The sequence below is a fragment of the Carassius carassius genome, chromosome 44 (assembly GCF_963082965.1).
Source record: "Carassius carassius chromosome 44, fCarCar2.1, whole genome shotgun sequence".
In the NCBI taxonomy this organism is placed as follows: Eukaryota; Metazoa; Chordata; class Actinopteri; order Cypriniformes; family Cyprinidae; genus Carassius; species Carassius carassius.
The window spans coordinates 6,005,114-6,022,552 of NC_081798.1; the positions used below are offsets into that span (position 1 = coordinate 6,005,114).

The 17,439-nt window shown below is 36.7% G+C and overlaps 2 protein-coding genes across 5 annotated transcripts; both read right to left on the reverse strand.

Annotated features, from left to right (window-relative positions):
- Positions 1 to 129: 129 nt before the first annotated feature.
- uba3 (ubiquitin-like modifier activating enzyme 3) lies at positions 130 to 7,780 on the reverse strand. Of its 3 annotated transcripts, XM_059537605.1 has the most exons (18): positions 7,697 to 7,780; positions 7,525 to 7,563; positions 6,535 to 6,655; positions 5,596 to 5,676; positions 5,353 to 5,435; positions 5,199 to 5,279; positions 4,727 to 4,770; positions 4,480 to 4,544; positions 3,885 to 4,040; positions 3,700 to 3,802; positions 3,478 to 3,591; positions 2,545 to 2,598; positions 2,416 to 2,452; positions 2,239 to 2,320; positions 1,933 to 2,033; positions 1,153 to 1,216; positions 973 to 1,027; positions 130 to 880 (listed from the first exon to the last, which is right to left on the reverse strand). In XM_059537605.1, the coding sequence occupies exons 1-18, from the start codon at positions 7,714 to 7,716 to the stop codon at positions 792 to 794; spliced, it is 1,389 nt and encodes a 462-aa protein (XP_059393588.1). In that variant the 5' UTR covers positions 7,717 to 7,780; the 3' UTR covers positions 130 to 791. The 3 variants fall into 3 exon arrangements, with proteins under 3 accessions (XP_059393588.1, XP_059393589.1, XP_059393587.1); XM_059537606.1 differs by lacking the exon at positions 7,525 to 7,563 and having other exon boundaries at positions 7,697 to 7,776; XM_059537604.1 differs by lacking the exon at positions 7,697 to 7,780 and having other exon boundaries at positions 7,525 to 7,592.
- Positions 7,781 to 14,271: 6,491 nt separating this feature from the next.
- Positions 14,272 to 16,769, reverse strand: cishb (cytokine inducible SH2-containing protein b). 2 transcript variants are annotated; one of them, XM_059537773.1, is made up of 3 exons: positions 16,457 to 16,769; positions 15,701 to 15,875; positions 14,272 to 15,071 (listed from the first exon to the last, which is right to left on the reverse strand). In XM_059537773.1, exons 2-3 carry the CDS (start codon positions 15,867 to 15,869, stop codon positions 14,596 to 14,598), a joined length of 645 nt encoding a protein of 214 aa, XP_059393756.1. In that variant the 5' UTR covers positions 15,870 to 15,875; positions 16,457 to 16,769; the 3' UTR covers positions 14,272 to 14,595. The 2 variants fall into 2 exon arrangements, with proteins under 2 accessions (XP_059393756.1, XP_059393755.1); XM_059537772.1 differs by having other exon boundaries at positions 15,701 to 15,878.
- Between the last annotated feature and the right edge of the window lie 670 nt (positions 16,770 to 17,439).

A 17,439-nucleotide genomic window follows, 5' to 3' on the forward strand; every position in this document is an offset into this window, starting at 1 on the left:
ATCATTATCAAACCAATAATTTCTCTATAGCTTAATTAATTTCAATTTGTAGCTTGTCAACAACATTCACAGTTTGATAAACTGTAGTAGGTGGTGCTGTGGATGAAAAACAACACTTAGTCACTAAGGTCAGTCTGACCTTGGGAATAAGTGCCTCCATTGTATTTCTACAAACATGTATTACATAATAATGCCACATAAAACAAATCAAACAGTACAGTATACCTTATATCTCCTTCTTAGCATTACATTAACAATGCAAAATTCTCTATTTGTCTATATAATGTAAATTTTAATTCTAGAGAATTTATATTTTAATACCTTCAGTCTCTTTGAATATTTAATCAAATATATTTATTCCCAAATTGAGTAAAAGTAAATTTTATAGGAAAGCATTACCGAACTAGGACTTCAATACTTGTTTAAAATATGGTTTCCAAATTTAATTCAAAACATGAACCTTTTTTCTACAGGACATTTAACAAGATACTGTGAATGCATCACAACAAAATAAATAGATAAACAGTTTGCATAAAAAAAAGAAATCCACCAAAATGACTCCTACAACTATAGCAGTGCATGACAACGAAAACAAAAGTCTCCTGTAAGTGTCTTTGAAGGACAGAGTTGACCGTAAAATCTAAATACAAACTGCAGCGATTCCAGCCGAGCATGTACATGTGATGTCTCTGCTGATATGTTGAGGTTTTATACTACATTTCCAAGGCTGCTTCATTTTGATGATGACTGCAATAACCACTTGGAACGGTCTATAAGAATTAAGCATTTTCCTAGGAGATGAAGTTGAGCTTAAAGAGCACAGTCTGAGGAGTGGTGACATCAGCCACTGCCAGTTCCTGTCCATCCACTAGTCCAAGCTCTGCAAGCATTTAAGACATTAAACAACATCAATATACTTTTGAAATACACTTATTAAATTGTTGCATGATGTCACAATAGACTTTCAGTCACCTTTCAGCGTTTTGTTAAGATTTGGTCGTGTTCTCTCTTCAATAGATGCTACAGTCTGAAAATAAAACAGTTTCAAATGTATTAAAAATAAACAGCTAAAACATAAAACGCATGTTCAGAAAATCCAAATCTAAGTGAACTAAATATGACATGTCTGGAACATGTTGGAAATATTCTAACCTGTAAATACAGAGTTTTGTTTTTTCCATCCAAAGTTGTCGTGATGGCAGGAGACTTCATTTGGCTAGTAGACAAAGGATTCAGTGTTATCACAAACAGGAGGAAACGCTTCAGAAAAGATATCAGCCAACACATTTTTTGCATTTCATCATATTTAACATTGCCACCTTCAATATTTTTTTTTAACTAAAATGAATATAATAAATGTAAGTGGCCAGATGAATCAGATCCTTCAGTAGGCTTCGTTTAGAACAGGAGAAGATATTATGCATTTATATGTATAAATATTTATATTGCCATTTTATTGATGTGTTTGTCTAAATACAGTAAAATGATAATTTAATGGCAAGTGTATTTAACCATTTAATTAATATAGTCATAATTTAGGATGATAATAAACATATTAAATTTATGTATCAATTTAGTTTGTTCGGAATACATTTCAAGAATTTGAATAGGAAAAGAAAATAAGTTTGTAAGTATTTGTAATCTTTTCTCTTTATTTGTAAGCCATATGTTTAGATAATCAATGTGCTTTTACTCTTAAAAAAAAAAGATTTCTCTTTAGTTGCCTTTACTTTATTATACTATTTTATATAGTAAATGTTATAAGAATGTATGTATATGATGTGTGTATGGGTATGCATGTATATATCTTGTTTACGTATATATTTTGTTGAGGTTTTTTTATAGTACAATTTATGGTAAATTAAATAAATAACTTAAACAAATATGATAAAAGATAACCATAGATGAACATGAAGGAACACTGTGACTCACAGAGAGGCATTCTCAGTCAAGAAGTCCAGAATCTCCTGTAGTTTAGCTGAAGGTGGGAACTGCAGGTCCTGTGGCACCTGACTGCAGGCAGAACAGTTCTCCTACACAGAGGCATTTAGCATTAGGGATGCACGATATAATCGGACCAATATCAGAATCATCTGATAATGGATTTAAATGTAAATATCGGTTATCGCTCCAAAATGGGTTGAAAATTATCGGCATATCGGCAAAATCCAATATCGTGCATCCCTAATTATGATCTTTTTTTAGTTATGTCCTTTAAATCATGTTCAAATCATTAACCTTTCTCTCAGCCTCAAAGGTGTATGTGTACAGCCCATCCACATCATTGAACACCAGGTAGTTGTTCAAGGGAACATAGGCGCTGTTCAGCAGAAGTAAAAGAATAAATCAGATGTGAATGTGAATCAACAATGAATTCAATGCTCTCTCCTGGAAAAATAAGTCGTTATAACTTACCTTGTGGCAATTTTAAAAACCTCGGTGGTGCAAGCGGCTGAAATGTGAAAGAAAGGAAGAAGCTCTATTTTCAGTTACTGCAAAAATCAAGCATCATTAAATCAGAGAACACTTGCAATGTCACCATACCAGCAATAACAGCATTTGTAGAAGCCACAGCAGGAATTATTCTCTTCACGACCCCTGAAACACAGGTGAGGTACAACATCAACAATACGAGCTTCTGAACAATAACTTACAAACTGCAATGTGTACGATTATAAGTATTAACTTGATTTTGACATTTTCAAAAATAAAATTACAATAGTGCTTGCATATGTTAATTTATGCACCATGATGCTAGTGCGTTGTGGGTGGTTGCCAGGGCATTGGTATAGTATGCGGTTGCATACTGAGGGTTTTAATTTTGTTGTAATCACATTGTTGTGGGCGGATGCTAACTGTCCTGAGTCAAAAGACCCCCGAATGGAGCACCTAGAGGTTCCTCTGATATTCAGGTCTCTCAATATGGTTCGGGTTCCCGATCAGTGAACCTAGGACCTCAAATTTTCCGTTTCAGGGTTTATATACTACAGTTTTTTTAAAAAAGGCTCACCAAGGCTGCACTTATTTGCTCAAAATAAAGTAAAAACTGTAATAGTGTGATATATTCCTACAATTTAAAATAACTTTTTTCTATTTTTATATATTTTTTAAAGTGTAATACAGCCCTGATGATGGCAAAGCTGAATTTTCAGCAGCCATTAATACAGTCTTCATTGTCACAGAATCCTTCAGAAATCATTCTACTGCATATTTGCTTCTCAAGAAACATTTCTTATGATTATCAAAGTTGAAAACAGTTGTACTGTCTGATATGTGTGTGAAAACTATGATAGATTTTACCGTATCCTTGCTAAATAAAAGTAATGACTTGTTTAAAAAAACATTTTGTACATTAGATAATCTCTGGTCATAGTCTCCCATCAAAACTGTTTACAAATGAAAGGATTAAAAAAAAATAATAATAATAAATTTAAAAAAAGCCTTATAAAGTCCCACTGTCAGGCCCTTCTCACTCACCCTGGGTGAGTCTGTAAGTCACCCCAGTGATGCTGAACTCTGCTGCTCTTTCCAGAGATTTCTGATGCACCCACTGGATGTGTGTTGGGTCATCTCCATCTAGAGCTACACCGTCTGAGGAAAACACATTCAAATTAAATAATTGCAGACTACCTAGCAGCAACATAACCAAATATCCAAAGGTTGTTTGAGGCTCTATGCAGATCCTGACAATTCAAGTACCTCCAAAAGGCTTTTCTTTGGGCCAAAGCAGTATGCGGACATATTCAACACAATGTTCTGGTAACCTTGGCATAGAGGCTATAGTGCACATCGGGAAGTTTATCTGCATAGGGGACAAAAAGGAGTATGACAAAAGGCTTTTGAAATTCAACTTAACACAAAATGCACAAAATCCCACTGTGCACCTGTGGAGGGTAGAGCTCGAGGGTGCAATCGATGCAAGCTGTCATGCCTGGAAGAATGACTCGGGCATTGCCCTTGAAGCCCTCTGTGCCTCCATCTATTAATGGAATAATGGAACTGGGATCTAGGACACCATCTTCATAAATCAGCAGAGATAACTGGGAAAGACAAAACAAGGTAATACTTTAATCATTAAGAAACATTATATAATGTTTAACAGATGGTAAGTTAATATATGTTCACATAGAAAAGTTTCAAGTGCATGATCATATGAATTGAAAGTTTAATGACATTTGAAAGTTTTTCAATTTACATTAAATAATGATCTGGTAATCATTAATAATGATAATATATTACAATGGTAATGTTTAATAAGTTGATTAGTAAGCATTTCAAGCACATTATCTCATATTTATAGCTATGTGAATATATATAGCTATAAAATATATAGCTATGTGAATATATAAAACAAAATGCATAAACTATAACATAAGCACTTCTCACAGAATAGAAACACTTTATTTAAATTACATAGAGAGGACTTTAGGTCTATGTATTTAAACGGATTGTTAGATGCTCAGGACAATAAACACATACCAGCATCCCGTTCATCCATCTTCTGGCCACAACAGAGTCCAGGCCACAGACTACTATGTGAAATTCTAGACAGTAAAAAACATAAAATAATAATAAAACAGTTACATTACTCAGATTTCCAAGCAAAAGTGTCATAATATATAAAAACAACAGTCTCACAATACGGAACAAAACTGTCACATATAATATTGGGTTAAGACAACCTATTACATTTTAAACAAAAGAAAAACATCTAGAGGGTATTTACGCCTGTAAAATGTCTCATCCAAGTCCTGGATTTTCTTAAAATATCTGCATTGTTTATTAAGGTAAATACAAATATTTTGACATCCACTCCTGTAGCAAAATATAGCAAAAAAACAGTAATATTTTGGAATATTATTAAAGTCGTTTTACATTTGCCTATATTAAAATGTGATTTATTCATTTGATGGCAGAGCTGGTTTTCAGCTGCCATTCCTCAAGACTTCAGCATCACATGATCCTTAAGAAATCATTCTAATATGCTGATTTCTGTGCTCAAGAAAAAAATTCTTATTATGATAAATGTTGAAAACTGTAATGCTACTTAATATTTTTGTGGAAATCTTACTGACCCCAAAATTTTGAACGCCACTGTCTCAAATAGAAACATATAGCAGCATTTCAACATGCCCAAAAATGAAAATGTCCTGAGGGAATGTAGCTTCAGGCTACATTTAATACACTTTGAAGGATACGGGACAACATTGCAGCCTGGGACCCTGCCATTTACAAAGTCTGCTGCAACCTCTGCCTTTGGTCGGCCCACATCCTTTGGTCTGTAGATACAACAGCGATCAGTTTACATTAATAAAAAAGAACAAGAAAAGGCTCAAAAAGACTAAGACTAACCTGAAGAGGAACTGTCTGTTGAGGTTAGAGACATCAATGGTGTCCATGTCCACCACATGAATGTGCCGAAAACCTGACAAGGCCTGGGTGATACAATTGTACCATGTATGAGCACGATAGGACAAAACACAGCAATTAGCCTCTTTGCAATTACAAGGTATAGAGTATTGCAGCTGTCATTAAGCATCGGATAAATAAGAATGTGTCAACAACAAAAAAAATACAGCACAACAAAAACTGTACCAGATCTTTGAGCAGCTCACAACCGAGTCCACCGGCTCCAATAACCAGAATTCTGCATGTTTCCAGTAAAAACTGGAGAGACTAGAAGAAGATGTGCACAGTTTATGAAAAGAGAAGAGAGTGGAGAAACATTCAGGTTTTACAACAACCCGACAGATCTCATGAAGCTTAAATAACTCATAAATTATAGTCTTTTATGACAATAGTGGATTATTGTGATGTTTTTCTACGAGCTGTTTGAACACTGATTCTCAAGATTAATATCTATCTATCTATCTGTCTGTCTGTCTATCTATCTATCTATGCGTGTGTGTGTGTGTGTGTGTGTGTGTTTATATGTTTTGTTGTATTTTGATGCTTAGTCATTTATCTTGTCATCTTAAAGCACCCTGCTTGAGAAACTGCTTTACGACAGTTTCAGAACAGAACCTGAATCAAATATTCTAGCATATAGCTTTAAAAAAAAAAAGAAAACAGAAAAAAAATTGCTTTATGCACATAATCGTTTTCAAGCATGATTGCTTATTTATTACAATAATGTAATAACTCCATGATAACCACTGTCTAAACACTCTGTCCTATAAGGCGTGAATATTTATGAGAAAAATGCCCTCACTGTAAACTTTTATTTATTTTTATGTAATTATTAATTTGGTAAGAAGCAGAGTACAATAAATGCACAGTAAAAAATTACCCTGTCTCTTTATTTTTACCAGCCATTAAGTAATCTACGCAAAGAAAAATTAATTGAGAAAATAAAATGAATTGTTCTGATAAAATGCCTCCAAAGCTGAACTTTGTGAATGACAAACTTTGTGATCTCCCTAAACGTAGCCACAGATTGACGTAAACATTTTTAAAAGGGGTCTGGAATATTCAATTGAATTATATTATATATTATATTTAGTATAACAGAGTGCATTAAGATTTATGTCATACCTCAGTGCTGGGTTCAAAATCCGGATGAGTGAAGGGTCCAGCTCTCTCTAAGAACTTTTTGAGATGGTCCCATCTTCCCTGCCAGTCTGTGTGATCCACACTCCCTCCATCCACAACCATACTGCGGAGAAATACAGATATTTACAAATACAGCACACTCACTACTCAGTTCATTTAGTAATTACAAAACACACATTCACATATGTGTCCCTGGACCACAAAAACAGTCAGAAGTCTGGTATATAGTATATTTGTAGAAACAGCGAAAAATACATTGTATGGGTCAAAATTATAGACTTTTCTTTTATGCCAAAAATCATTAGGATATTAAGTAAAAAATCAGGTTCCAATAAGTTATTTTGTAAATGTCCTATCATAATATAGCAAATCTTATTTTTGATTAGTAATATGCATTGCCATGGACTTAGTTTTGACAACTTTAAAGGCAATTTTCTCAATATTTATTTTTTTATTTTTTGCACCCTCATATTCCAGATTTTCAAGTAGTTGTCTCTTGGCCAAATATTTTCCTATCCTAACAAACCATACACCAATGGAAATCTTATTTATTCAGCTTTCACATTATGTATTAAAAAATAATTTATGATTAAAACTGGCTTTGTGGTTCAGGGTCACATATAACATAAAAATGTTTTTATGTACAATAATAACTAAGGTATGGCTTGAATTGTACTGAATTTAGGTAAATTTCATAATTATTCATAAGAATAAGAAAGTGTTTTTATATTAAATGTTATGAAAGAACATTAAGGCATGTGTGCAAACAGCAGTGTTTGGAGGTTTCGCAAGCTTTCAGATAGATTACATTGTATTTTATGTAACGTACAGTGGGCCTATATGCGGAGAGCTGTTCAAAACAATGTCTGAACAATATCTGCAGTACAGATGAAGCTCATTATAAGAATTAACACCTCCCAAAGCAAACCTGCTGGCTGCCACATCTAAATTATTATCTTTAATTTCACTAACTTCTCATTCAGCTCCTCTATTCTCCTTCTTTTCTTCTCCCTAAAAAGAGAGAGTAAAAGAAGGTTCATTCATGCTCTGCTACCCGCAAGTTAAAGTTCTTGCGTCCTGTTGATTGAACTACAAGCACTGTTACGAGGGATTTATGTGCAGTTTTGTATAAAATTTCACTTACGGCTCCTCTCCTTCCGCCATATCGTCATAAACACCCGAAGTGAAATGTGCAACCTTATGACAAGGCGTATCCGCCGGACGCACAATGTCCTTTTCAAAATAAAAGTCCCGCAATAGTCTGTAGCTTGTGTCCCAAAGTGAAGTGCGTGGACTCCGAAGTGCGCATTTGAAGTGCGAATGCGTCACAGCAGCGCGACGAAGGGTGTCCCAAAGTGAAGTGCGTGGACTCCGGAGTGCGGATGTGGAGTGTGATTGCGTCACAGCGTCACGGCGTAAGCTGTCCCAAAGTCAGAATGCTCACTTCGAAGTGCGCATTTGAAGTGCGAATGCGTCACCGCGGCGCGACTAAGGTAAAAGCGACTTCAAATACGCCCTTCATTTCCCATGAAATTAAAGTGTACATCTGATGGGCACTTTGCACCCTACCATATCCCAGAATCACTTGCGTGCATATTATGACGGTGGCAGGTGAGAGTTCTGTGGAGGACTTCACATTGATATGTAAGTATTGTGTTTTCATTCAATCAAATACCTAGCGAAAGTGTTAAAAGCCAGTTTTTTTGTTGTTGTTTTTTTTTTTTTTACATAAAGCCCACAAACAATAAGACAGCCGCTATGTAAGACAATGGTCTTTCTCTTTGTTGTGTTTTTAAACTGCTGTCATGCAAGAGATGTCTACAAATGTTTTGACCAAACTTGAGCACTGAAGTATTTTGTATGCATGGCCTGCTGTGTCATATTTTCTATTGGTAAGATTTCAAACCTGTCTTTATATTTTTCATATGTGTTTCCATTTTCTCTCATTTTATTACTATTCTGGAGAGAGTGAGCCTGCTGGGAAAGACTTAAAAATACAAAGTTAACAGACAATCTTTTGCTGAAATTCATTGTGTTGTTGTTAACAGGTGTGGTTTATTTGCTAAGTGTCCTTGGACAGGTGAGAGAGTGAGTGGGGCTGCTCAGGGAGCACATCAAACTCCAGAGAGAGAGAGAGAAGAGAGAGAAAAGTTTTCTCTTCTTAAGAGAATACGTAACAAATACATTCTTTATTAGCCAAGAGATTACAGTAGGAAAAAATGGGTATATTACAGTTTTTCAATATATTTTTTTTAAATGTCATATTGTCAATGGTAAAGCCTATTTTTTTCTAGCTTATTTTTGTGTTGCAAGTTACAAATGAAATGCATAAGTTGTATACATTTTTCTTTTTTTAGTGTGTAATTTTATTCGTAAATTGTGAGTACTTTCTGAACATTTTGTTTTTTTGTTTTTAATATTCACGTGTAAATAAAAGAGAAGTACTTATGTACATTGTTTGTTTTTTTTATGCAGCTTATACATTTTTTTAACAAAACATTCTTTTATGTTTTTATTTTTGTGTCCTGTAAATATTTTTTTTACACATTAAAACAAATTGTTCTATACATAACTGAAAGTACTTTTTACAACCATTTACAGCATAGCTTTAGTTTAACATAAAAAAAACAAAAAACATCAGTTTGAGCCCAGCGCTGCCTCCATGTGTTCTGGGGTCTTCAGGAGGTCAATCTCTTGGTGAATGGCCAGCACCTCCTCTTGGAGGACAATGCGGTGGACAGTGGAACGAGACTACTCTACTCTGGAGACCATCTGTATGATCTAGCACTAGCAGACAGAAGAGAAACACCAGGGTCTGGATTGTGGCACTTCTCATAAGATCCAGCAGCTCTGTCAGGGTCTCACTGCTCAGCTCAAAACCATTAAACACCTGTCCAGCACTGACACATTCAGCTTTATCCTGCAGTACAGGGGTCCGCTCTGATTTAGATAAAGAAGGAAAAGAGAAATTGTTGAGAGCTATGACAACATAATTAGTACTAGAAATATTGATTTACTATTAGTAACTACTAATACCACATTGGGGAAAAACTACTAGTCATATTTAAAACCTTAGCTAAAGGGATAGTTCACCCAAAAATTAACATTTTACACCTGGAACAACATAAGGGTGAGTAAATGATTACAGAATTTTTGGCTGAACCATCCTTTAAGTAAAAGTATTATCTTACATATTGAAATATGCTTAAGTTATTAAGAGTAAATGTGAAGATATAAAGTGTTGTTCTGAAAAAAATATATTTATCAGGATGTTTTTACATTAATATTACTTCTGCACTACTGTGTATGTTGCATTTTACTTCCGAATATGTTAAAGGTTAGTAAATTTAAAGTTGCCTACTTCATATAGCTGTTGGTTTGTTTAATCTACATCATGTTGTAAAAGACCATATTTTCGTGTATTTTTTAGTTTTTCAAGTCTATGATTACATTATTCAAGTAAGTTCCAAGCCAATATCTGCATTTAAAGTTGAAATCCAGCAACTAAGGACGCAGCAAACCAGATAACCTGGCCTCGGTCTCGGCTAAACTTGAGGTACTTAACCAGTGCCGCCGGGGGTTGAAACATTCCTGCCATCTCCTCCATTGTGATATAAAACATAAAAACAAAAATAAACAATTCTGGCTCCACCTATCCTGGCAGGATGCCAGCGCTCCTCGTACCATTTCTATGTGACAGGAGAAGGACGCTTGGACAGGTGCAGTAACCTGGAACACCTGGTGCCGGAATTACGATATTCATAATTCATGGTTTTCATGAAATTCATGGTTTATTTATTTTGCCTTAGGATTGCAAGTGTCCTGGGACTGGTGAGGGGGTGAGTGGGAAACCCACTGCTGAAACTTGGCCCTTATTTGTCCTCATGGATGAAGTGTTAGAACAGAAGTCCTCAAACAACCCCCTGTCCTAATTGCCTCCATCCCTGAGGAAACAGCAGGGCCAATTTCAGCGGTGGGTGATCGTGACGAGGAGGAGGAGCCGCCAGCACCAACACCTGGCAAGAAAAAACGGGGCCGTGATGATGAGCTGGTGGACCTTCTCCGAGAAGACATGAGGTTGCAGAGGGAGACGGAGGAGAGAAGAGCCCAAGAGAGCAGAGAGCGAATTTTATGGCAAAACCATTTTATGGTCCAATCAATTTTTGTCTTCGGCATCATAGCCTAATTGTCTTGCCTGTTACAAATAGTCGTGGTCAGCGGGTACGTCCTCCAGGGCAGACACCTCTGCAGACAGCTGGTCACGCCATGGAGCACCACTGACTGTCTCCAAAGCATGCTCTCCCTCATCCTCCTCCTCAGCCATCTCCTCCTAGTGCTCATCCTCCGGGGCCATGATGTCACCAACCCCAAGGCAGATGTTATGGAGGATGGCACAGGCTGTTATATAAAAAAAAGGGAACAAAGTACATCTTCAGAAAAATAAATCTGTTTATTCTTTTACAGGATTTTTTAAATGTCTTTGCAATTCACTTACGTGAGGTCCAAAGGTGTAGTGAACCTCCAGCGCTTGCAGGAAGATGGCCCTGAATCTAGTCTTTATCATCCCAAAACCACGCTCTATAATGAAGCGTGCCCTGGAATGATGGACATTAAAGCGCTGGGCTCCCACACCTTGTACTGGCCTCTTATAGGGCGTGATGAGGCGGAGTGGCTGTCGGAGGCATGGGTAACCTCCGTCTGCCAGGATAAAGTGCCCTGGAGGAGGGTACACTGACCTCCTGTACAGTGGGCTGTGGCGGAGCACTCGTGCATCATGCACATGACACGTAGGTGTCAGTGAAGCGGCCCTGATGGTCACATACAGCCTGCAGGATTATTGATGGGAACAGTTTCCTGTTCCTGTAGCACTGACCATCGGGGCCGCTCGGTGGCTTGACATGACAGCCGTTGATTGATCCTGCAGCTTTCAAGAAAGCTCTGTGTCTTGCCAGCCCGGCAAACCCACGGTCGACTGCCTCCAGGTCTTCTGGGGTCTTCGGGAGGTGAATTACTTTGTGGCGAATGGCCACCACCTCCTCAGCAACTCGGTGGACTATGCGGTGGACAGTGGAACGAGGCATGTCAAACACTCTGGAGACCACTCTGTATGATGTACCACATGCCAGCTAGAATAGAAACACCAGGGTCTCAATTGTAGCACCCCATCCTTGTTGCCGTTCTCTTCTCAGAAGATCTAGCAGCACTGTCAGGGCCTCCCTGCTCAGCCGAAAATCAACCCGTGTGTCACCATCATTGAAAAACCTTTCCAGCACTGGGACATTAAGGTTTATCCTGCAGTACAGGGGTCTGGTCAGATTTAGGGGCAGAAGGAAAAAATAAATGGTTTAGATTTGTGAGTAAATAGTAGAAGAAATATTGAGATACTTTAGGATACTTCTTTTAGTAACTACTAATAACACATTGAGGAAATGTACTAGTCATATTTAAAACCTTAGTTAAAGGGATAGTTCACCCAAAAATTTTAATTCAGTCATCTTTTTAACCCCTATTGACAACCATAGTATTTTTTTTTTCGTATGGTAGTCAATGGGGGCAAGATCTGCTTAGTTACAAACACTGTTCCAAATATCTTTGTGCACAGCAGAACAAAGAAATGTATAAAGGTTTGTATAAAGGAACTTGAGAGGGAGTAAATTATTTAATTTTAATTTCTGGATGAACAGTCCCTTTAAGTAAAAGTATTATCTTGCATACTGTAATATACTGTAATAAGGCATGGAGAGTAAAAAGCAAAAGTATGTATTGTTCTGAAAAAAATAATTTTGTTTTGTATTAATGTTACTGCTGCATTACCGTGTATGTTGCATTTTACTTCTGAATATGTTCAAGTTTTTAAATAGCCTATATATATAAAAATTTAAAGTTGCCTATACTGCTGGGTAGTTTAATGTAATGTATTTAACGAATGTGCTTTGTTAAAGTCCCCCACTGGTCATTTTAAAAATTAAACTAACATTTATTGTCAGATTATTAACAAATTGTTGCTAACAGCTGCAAACCATATCAGAGGCTACATCTGAAGGACTCAGACCGGCCATACAGAGCACTGAACATTGAGCTGAACAAAAGTGCTCCATCAGGGTTGCAAACCTTTCTAAATAAGTTCACCATGGTCAAGATGATAAAATATTTTAAAAGCGCACCTTAGTCAGATATCAGTCAGCATTTGAGCCGCTATTATGTTTGTGTGTGTTTGTGGGGGGGGGGTTGTTTTCATATGTATCATTATATTATTCAAGTCAGTTTAAACGCAATACATGCATTTAAAGTTGTAATTCGGCAAGAACACAGCAAACAGTGGAACGTACCTGTCCTCGGTCTCGGCTATCACCCGGCGCCGCCGTGGGTGAAACATTCCCCCCATCTCCTCCATTAAAACATAAAATACAAAAACAAATATTAATAATGCTGGCTCCATAACTTTTATAAATGTGCCAGGATGTCAGCTCTCCTCTCACCGTTGCTATGCGACAGAGCGCTAATCGGAAACAGCAGGTGGTGGAATTAGGAAATCCTGCGAAGGCGGAGCATCTCACGCACTTAGGAGGGCACTTCGTGCACTTCGGAGACCTGGCCTTCGAAGTGCGTACACTCAACTTTGGGACACAGCTACTGTAATTCTTCATAATAGACTTTCTGGTTTGAAACAAAACAGTCTGATGAATCATTCACTGAACTGAATCCAACAGAGCGCAGTGATAATTAAATCAACATCTGCCTCACTGCACTGTGAACTACGTTGTCATAATTTTAGTGATATTATCTTTTCGTCCCCAGAGAACTTGTTGTATTTCAGTCGGATATGTGAACTGTTGTATTTGCAATTGTATTAATATTAATGTTATTTTTTTACTATCTATTAAAAACATTTAAACTAGGGACAGGTGCAATTATAGTGTTATAATTTGTTATAATTATAGTGTTATATAATTTACTAGTGTGTGACACTTCATATAACTTTTAACTAGTGAGTAAAAAAATGTTAGTGAGTAAAAAAAAAAATCAATAAAAATAATGGTAAAGTGATGTCTCAGAATCATTTTAGCATTTAATTAGGTAGCCTACACTTATTTCTTATAAAAAAAACAATACACAACTACAGACAAATACAAAATAAATTCTGCGTGTTTATAAAACAGCAAGATGTTCCTCTGCTGAAGTTGAATATAAGAAAATTACGTTACAAGATGCTTATCGAATGTCACCGTGTGTACTGAAATATTATTTGTACTATAAATACTAAATATATGAAACATTAGCCTACGTTACTTCAAATGTAATATGAAAGTTAATTGCCCCCCTACACATTCAAAGACATTCATGTTATTGTTTTTCTTTGCTGTTATGTTACAACTCAAATTTTATTAATGTGTTTGGTGTGTGGAAAAAAGCCCGTAACTTTTCCCAGAATGATGATGTTGTCTGGTAAAATGTCTTACACAGTCTGATTACAAGCTCATGGATACTGCCAGGGCATGACAGTTTCTGACAGATTCCTAACTGAAATCAAGCTCCTTTATAATCAAAATCAAAATAAAAAATTAAAAAAAGATGTTATTGTTAACTACTTTCTAAAATAATCTCTATAAACAGTATTTTAAAAAATGCAAGAATTGCCGACTTTGTTTCTAAATAAATTGCTCTCTGAAGAGAAACAAAAAACCTTTGGAGACATAGTATTACAGTCAGAATACAGTATTATTTATGTATACTTCTTTTGATATTTAATTTTTTCCTTGTTCTGATCATAGTAGTATGTATGCAGAGTTTAAGTTCCATTCTTAGAAGCACAGAAAGATATAGAAACATTTTATTTTACTAAAATGAGAAGTATTTACAAAAAAACAAATGTACACAAAATATTCTTTGCTTATTTGCACACCTACCCAGACATATATGGCTAGAATAGAAGTAGTACCCATGATTCTGCCAGGGAGCAATATTTGCACATCTTGGCTAAATCACTTGTGACTTTGCAAAAACGAACCCCCCTGAAATGCACAAACATCCTCCCAAATGTCCTCACACCTGAAAGGGGTATTCTTGCAAGTACAGCAGCAGTGGTCGTGGCAGTGGCAGCTGTGTATGGCAATCTGTATGTCTGTTTATAGTGAGGCGTGTGAGGTGTTGTAATGTTGGAAAGCCCTGAGGCCTGAACAGGGGCTTCCTGAGCTTCAGTAGGATGCCATTGTCCTTTGACACCATGTGATGTTCTTCTGCTATCCTCTCCTCCCCTTGACTCGTGGATGTATAGTGCTGCACGAGACTAGGAAGAGTAGAAAAGGACAACAGGCTAGATCTGGCTGGAAAACTGGAATCGAGACGGAATCGGCCACTGTCGTATTCGATGCGGACATTAGTGGGACCTCTCCACGTCTGTACGGACAGGGTAAAGAGGTAGAGTGGATGGCTGCTGTCACGGACAAGGAAAGACCCTTCTGAAGCTCCAATTAGGGCATCCCTTGCCTCACTGGCTGTCATACCACCCCAGTACCATCCTAAAACATAAAGAAACTATATTAATATGACATACTGAGATCATCTGAACAGAATTCAAACTGAATATTTTATTTAAGAACTATTTCACAATATAATATCTTTTAGTGTATTTTGAGTAAATAACTGCAGCATTGGTGAGTAGAGACTTCTTTCAAAAACAAAACAAAACACTAATTAAACCCAAACTTTTGAAAGGTATTTTATATTATGATTATTCTAACTAATAATAAAGATAATAAAAATGTTAATTTAGAAAACAAACATAATTAAATTATAAATAATGATAATTTATTTAATAATCATAAAATAATAATTACATTGTTTGTCTTACTATACTGTATTAATAAATATATTTTTCAGCACAGAAATAAACTGTTGCTGTAGTCAATTTAGGACTCTGGTCAAAATCTATTATTCATAAATCAGTGATTGTTCAAATGAAGAGCGAATCATTGACTTCCACTGGCTTTTTGCTTTTAATTAAACACGTTTGTTCAGAATCTGATTAGGTTTTTATTGGTCAGTTATAATGGAGGGAACTGACACTGGACAGATGCAATCATAAGCATAAGAAATAAGTGCACATCAGTTCCTCAAATACTTAAATCCTAAATAATATATAGGCCACCTGAGGTATGTAGGTATTGAAAGGTGGTGGTGATGAAACGCAAGTCCTCAGCTGGGGCCCACGAGCAGGGAGGGGCTTGGGATCGCTGAATTTGTTGAACCTCTGATTCATCCCTCTCATTTTGGGCACTTGTATGGCTAGCAACCATTCCTGAAGGTGGCTCTGGCATGAGTGCCTTCTTATGAAAGAAAAAACATTTCTTGAGAATAATTACTCTGTAATCAACACATATTTTACCCTAAATCTAGAAAAGTATGTGAGTTGAGAAAGCGGAGAAAAATCGCTGTGCTTTCTATATCATTGATTTGTCATTTTTAATTTCAGTGAACTCGAAGAAAGAACAAACAAAGGAAGAGCAGTTTGCCGAGAACAAGAGAATGCACTCACATATTTACACAATGTGGCAAGAATTTCAGTTGGAAAGCAACAGGTTTAACAGATTTTACAAGACAACAAGTTACAAATACAAAAACTTGGTCACAAAAGTTTCATTAGCATGTTTCGCTCCCTATTGCACAATGCAGAATAAGAAATCGCTTAGATGAGAACAAAATGTTCAATTTCGAAACTTCAGCGGCAGGAATCAGGAGTGGATTACGTTCAATCATAAAAGGACAACTCAGTCTATATGATATAACCACTGCAGTTCATACTAAATGAGTCGAGTCAAGAGCAAACCCACCAAACAGGTATAACCGCTTCACAGTTCCCATGAAACTAAAATGACTTTAGATATAAAACACTTATATTTCTTACCTTTGTGGGAATAAAATCGTCACCTTCTGTACGTCACCAATGGGCAGCAGTTTGAAAAGACTGAAATTTACGCGAATCCTGCAAAGTGCCAAAGCTGCTGACATTGTTCCAGCAGTGCTATAATGGCGACAAAACGTCCACAAAGTGAGCGAATCTAGTCAACAACTAAACATTTTACAACATTAATATCCAATGCTGTCTAAACCGATCGAGCCTTCTCTGTCAAATACTCTCCAGGAAATCGAAGGTAGCGAAATGAGGACGAAAATGACGCAAACCAGCAAAGAAACAGCTTAGTAGTACTCAAACAAGAGTAATGGGTCGTTTGTCTCGGTGGATTGTTATTTTCCCTTTATTTTCCTGTAATGAGAGCAGTAAGAAACGCCTTTGCAGCACGTTTAGTTGTTTTATGAGTTGACGCGCTTTCTAGGAATTTAATTCCAAGAAGAGCGATACATCTTTGAGCCCGCGACCTCATCATCGGCCGCCTGGCGTTTCGTAGAACTGCGCTCCCGACCGTCGCTGCGTTTCCATTGGCTGCCGTGCGCCGCTGACGAAGCGCCCGTGCCGGTTTCAGAGGCGGATGACTTTCCCAGTAAAAGGCTTTCCAGGAATGCTGAAACAGTATCTGAAATTGACCTCTGCGCCAGCTGCATTAACTGAGATATCTCTGGGCGACAGCGAGGGCTGTGATGGGAGGTGAATGCAAGGTAAGCGTACTGCTGCGATGAGTCTAATTCCAGAAAATGTTTATTGCCAGAATGTTAGTTATATGGTTAATTACATCCCAACATCCTGGTAACTGTCAGAGCTGGCCCTGGATCAGCACATGCATTAACCCTTTAAGAGAAAACCCCAGGAAAAAAAAGAAAAGAAAAAAAAAACTATGGAATAACTGTTTATAATAAATCTAAAAAAATTATATAAAAACGCAATATATATTTTTTTTACATTTATGTTTTTAAAAACCTATCGACAAACAA

What these genes read in the sequence shown, in the direction of transcription:
- uba3 (XM_059537604.1), bottom strand. Translation starts at nt 7,592, where the DNA reads ATGAACCTTCTTTTACTCTCTCTTTTTAGGGAGAAGAAAAGAAGGAGA. An exon ending in GATGGATGAACGGGATGCTG is followed by an intron (nt 4,041 to 4,479) that starts GTATGTGTTTAT and finishes TGTCTTTCCCAG; the next exon opens with TTATCTCTGCTGATTTATGA. An exon ending in CCTTTGAGGCTGAGAGAAAG is followed by an intron (nt 2,034 to 2,238) that starts GTTAATGATTTG and finishes GCCTCTGTGTAG; the next exon opens with GAGAACTGTTCTGCCTGCAG.
- cishb (XM_059537773.1), bottom strand. Translation starts at nt 15,869, where the DNA reads ATGCCAGAGCCACCTTCAGGAATGGTTGCTAGCCATACAAGTGCCCAA. An exon ending in TCAATACCTACATACCTCAG is followed by an intron (nt 15,072 to 15,700) that starts GTGGCCTATATA and finishes TTTATGTTTTAG; the next exon opens with GATGGTACTGGGGTGGTATG.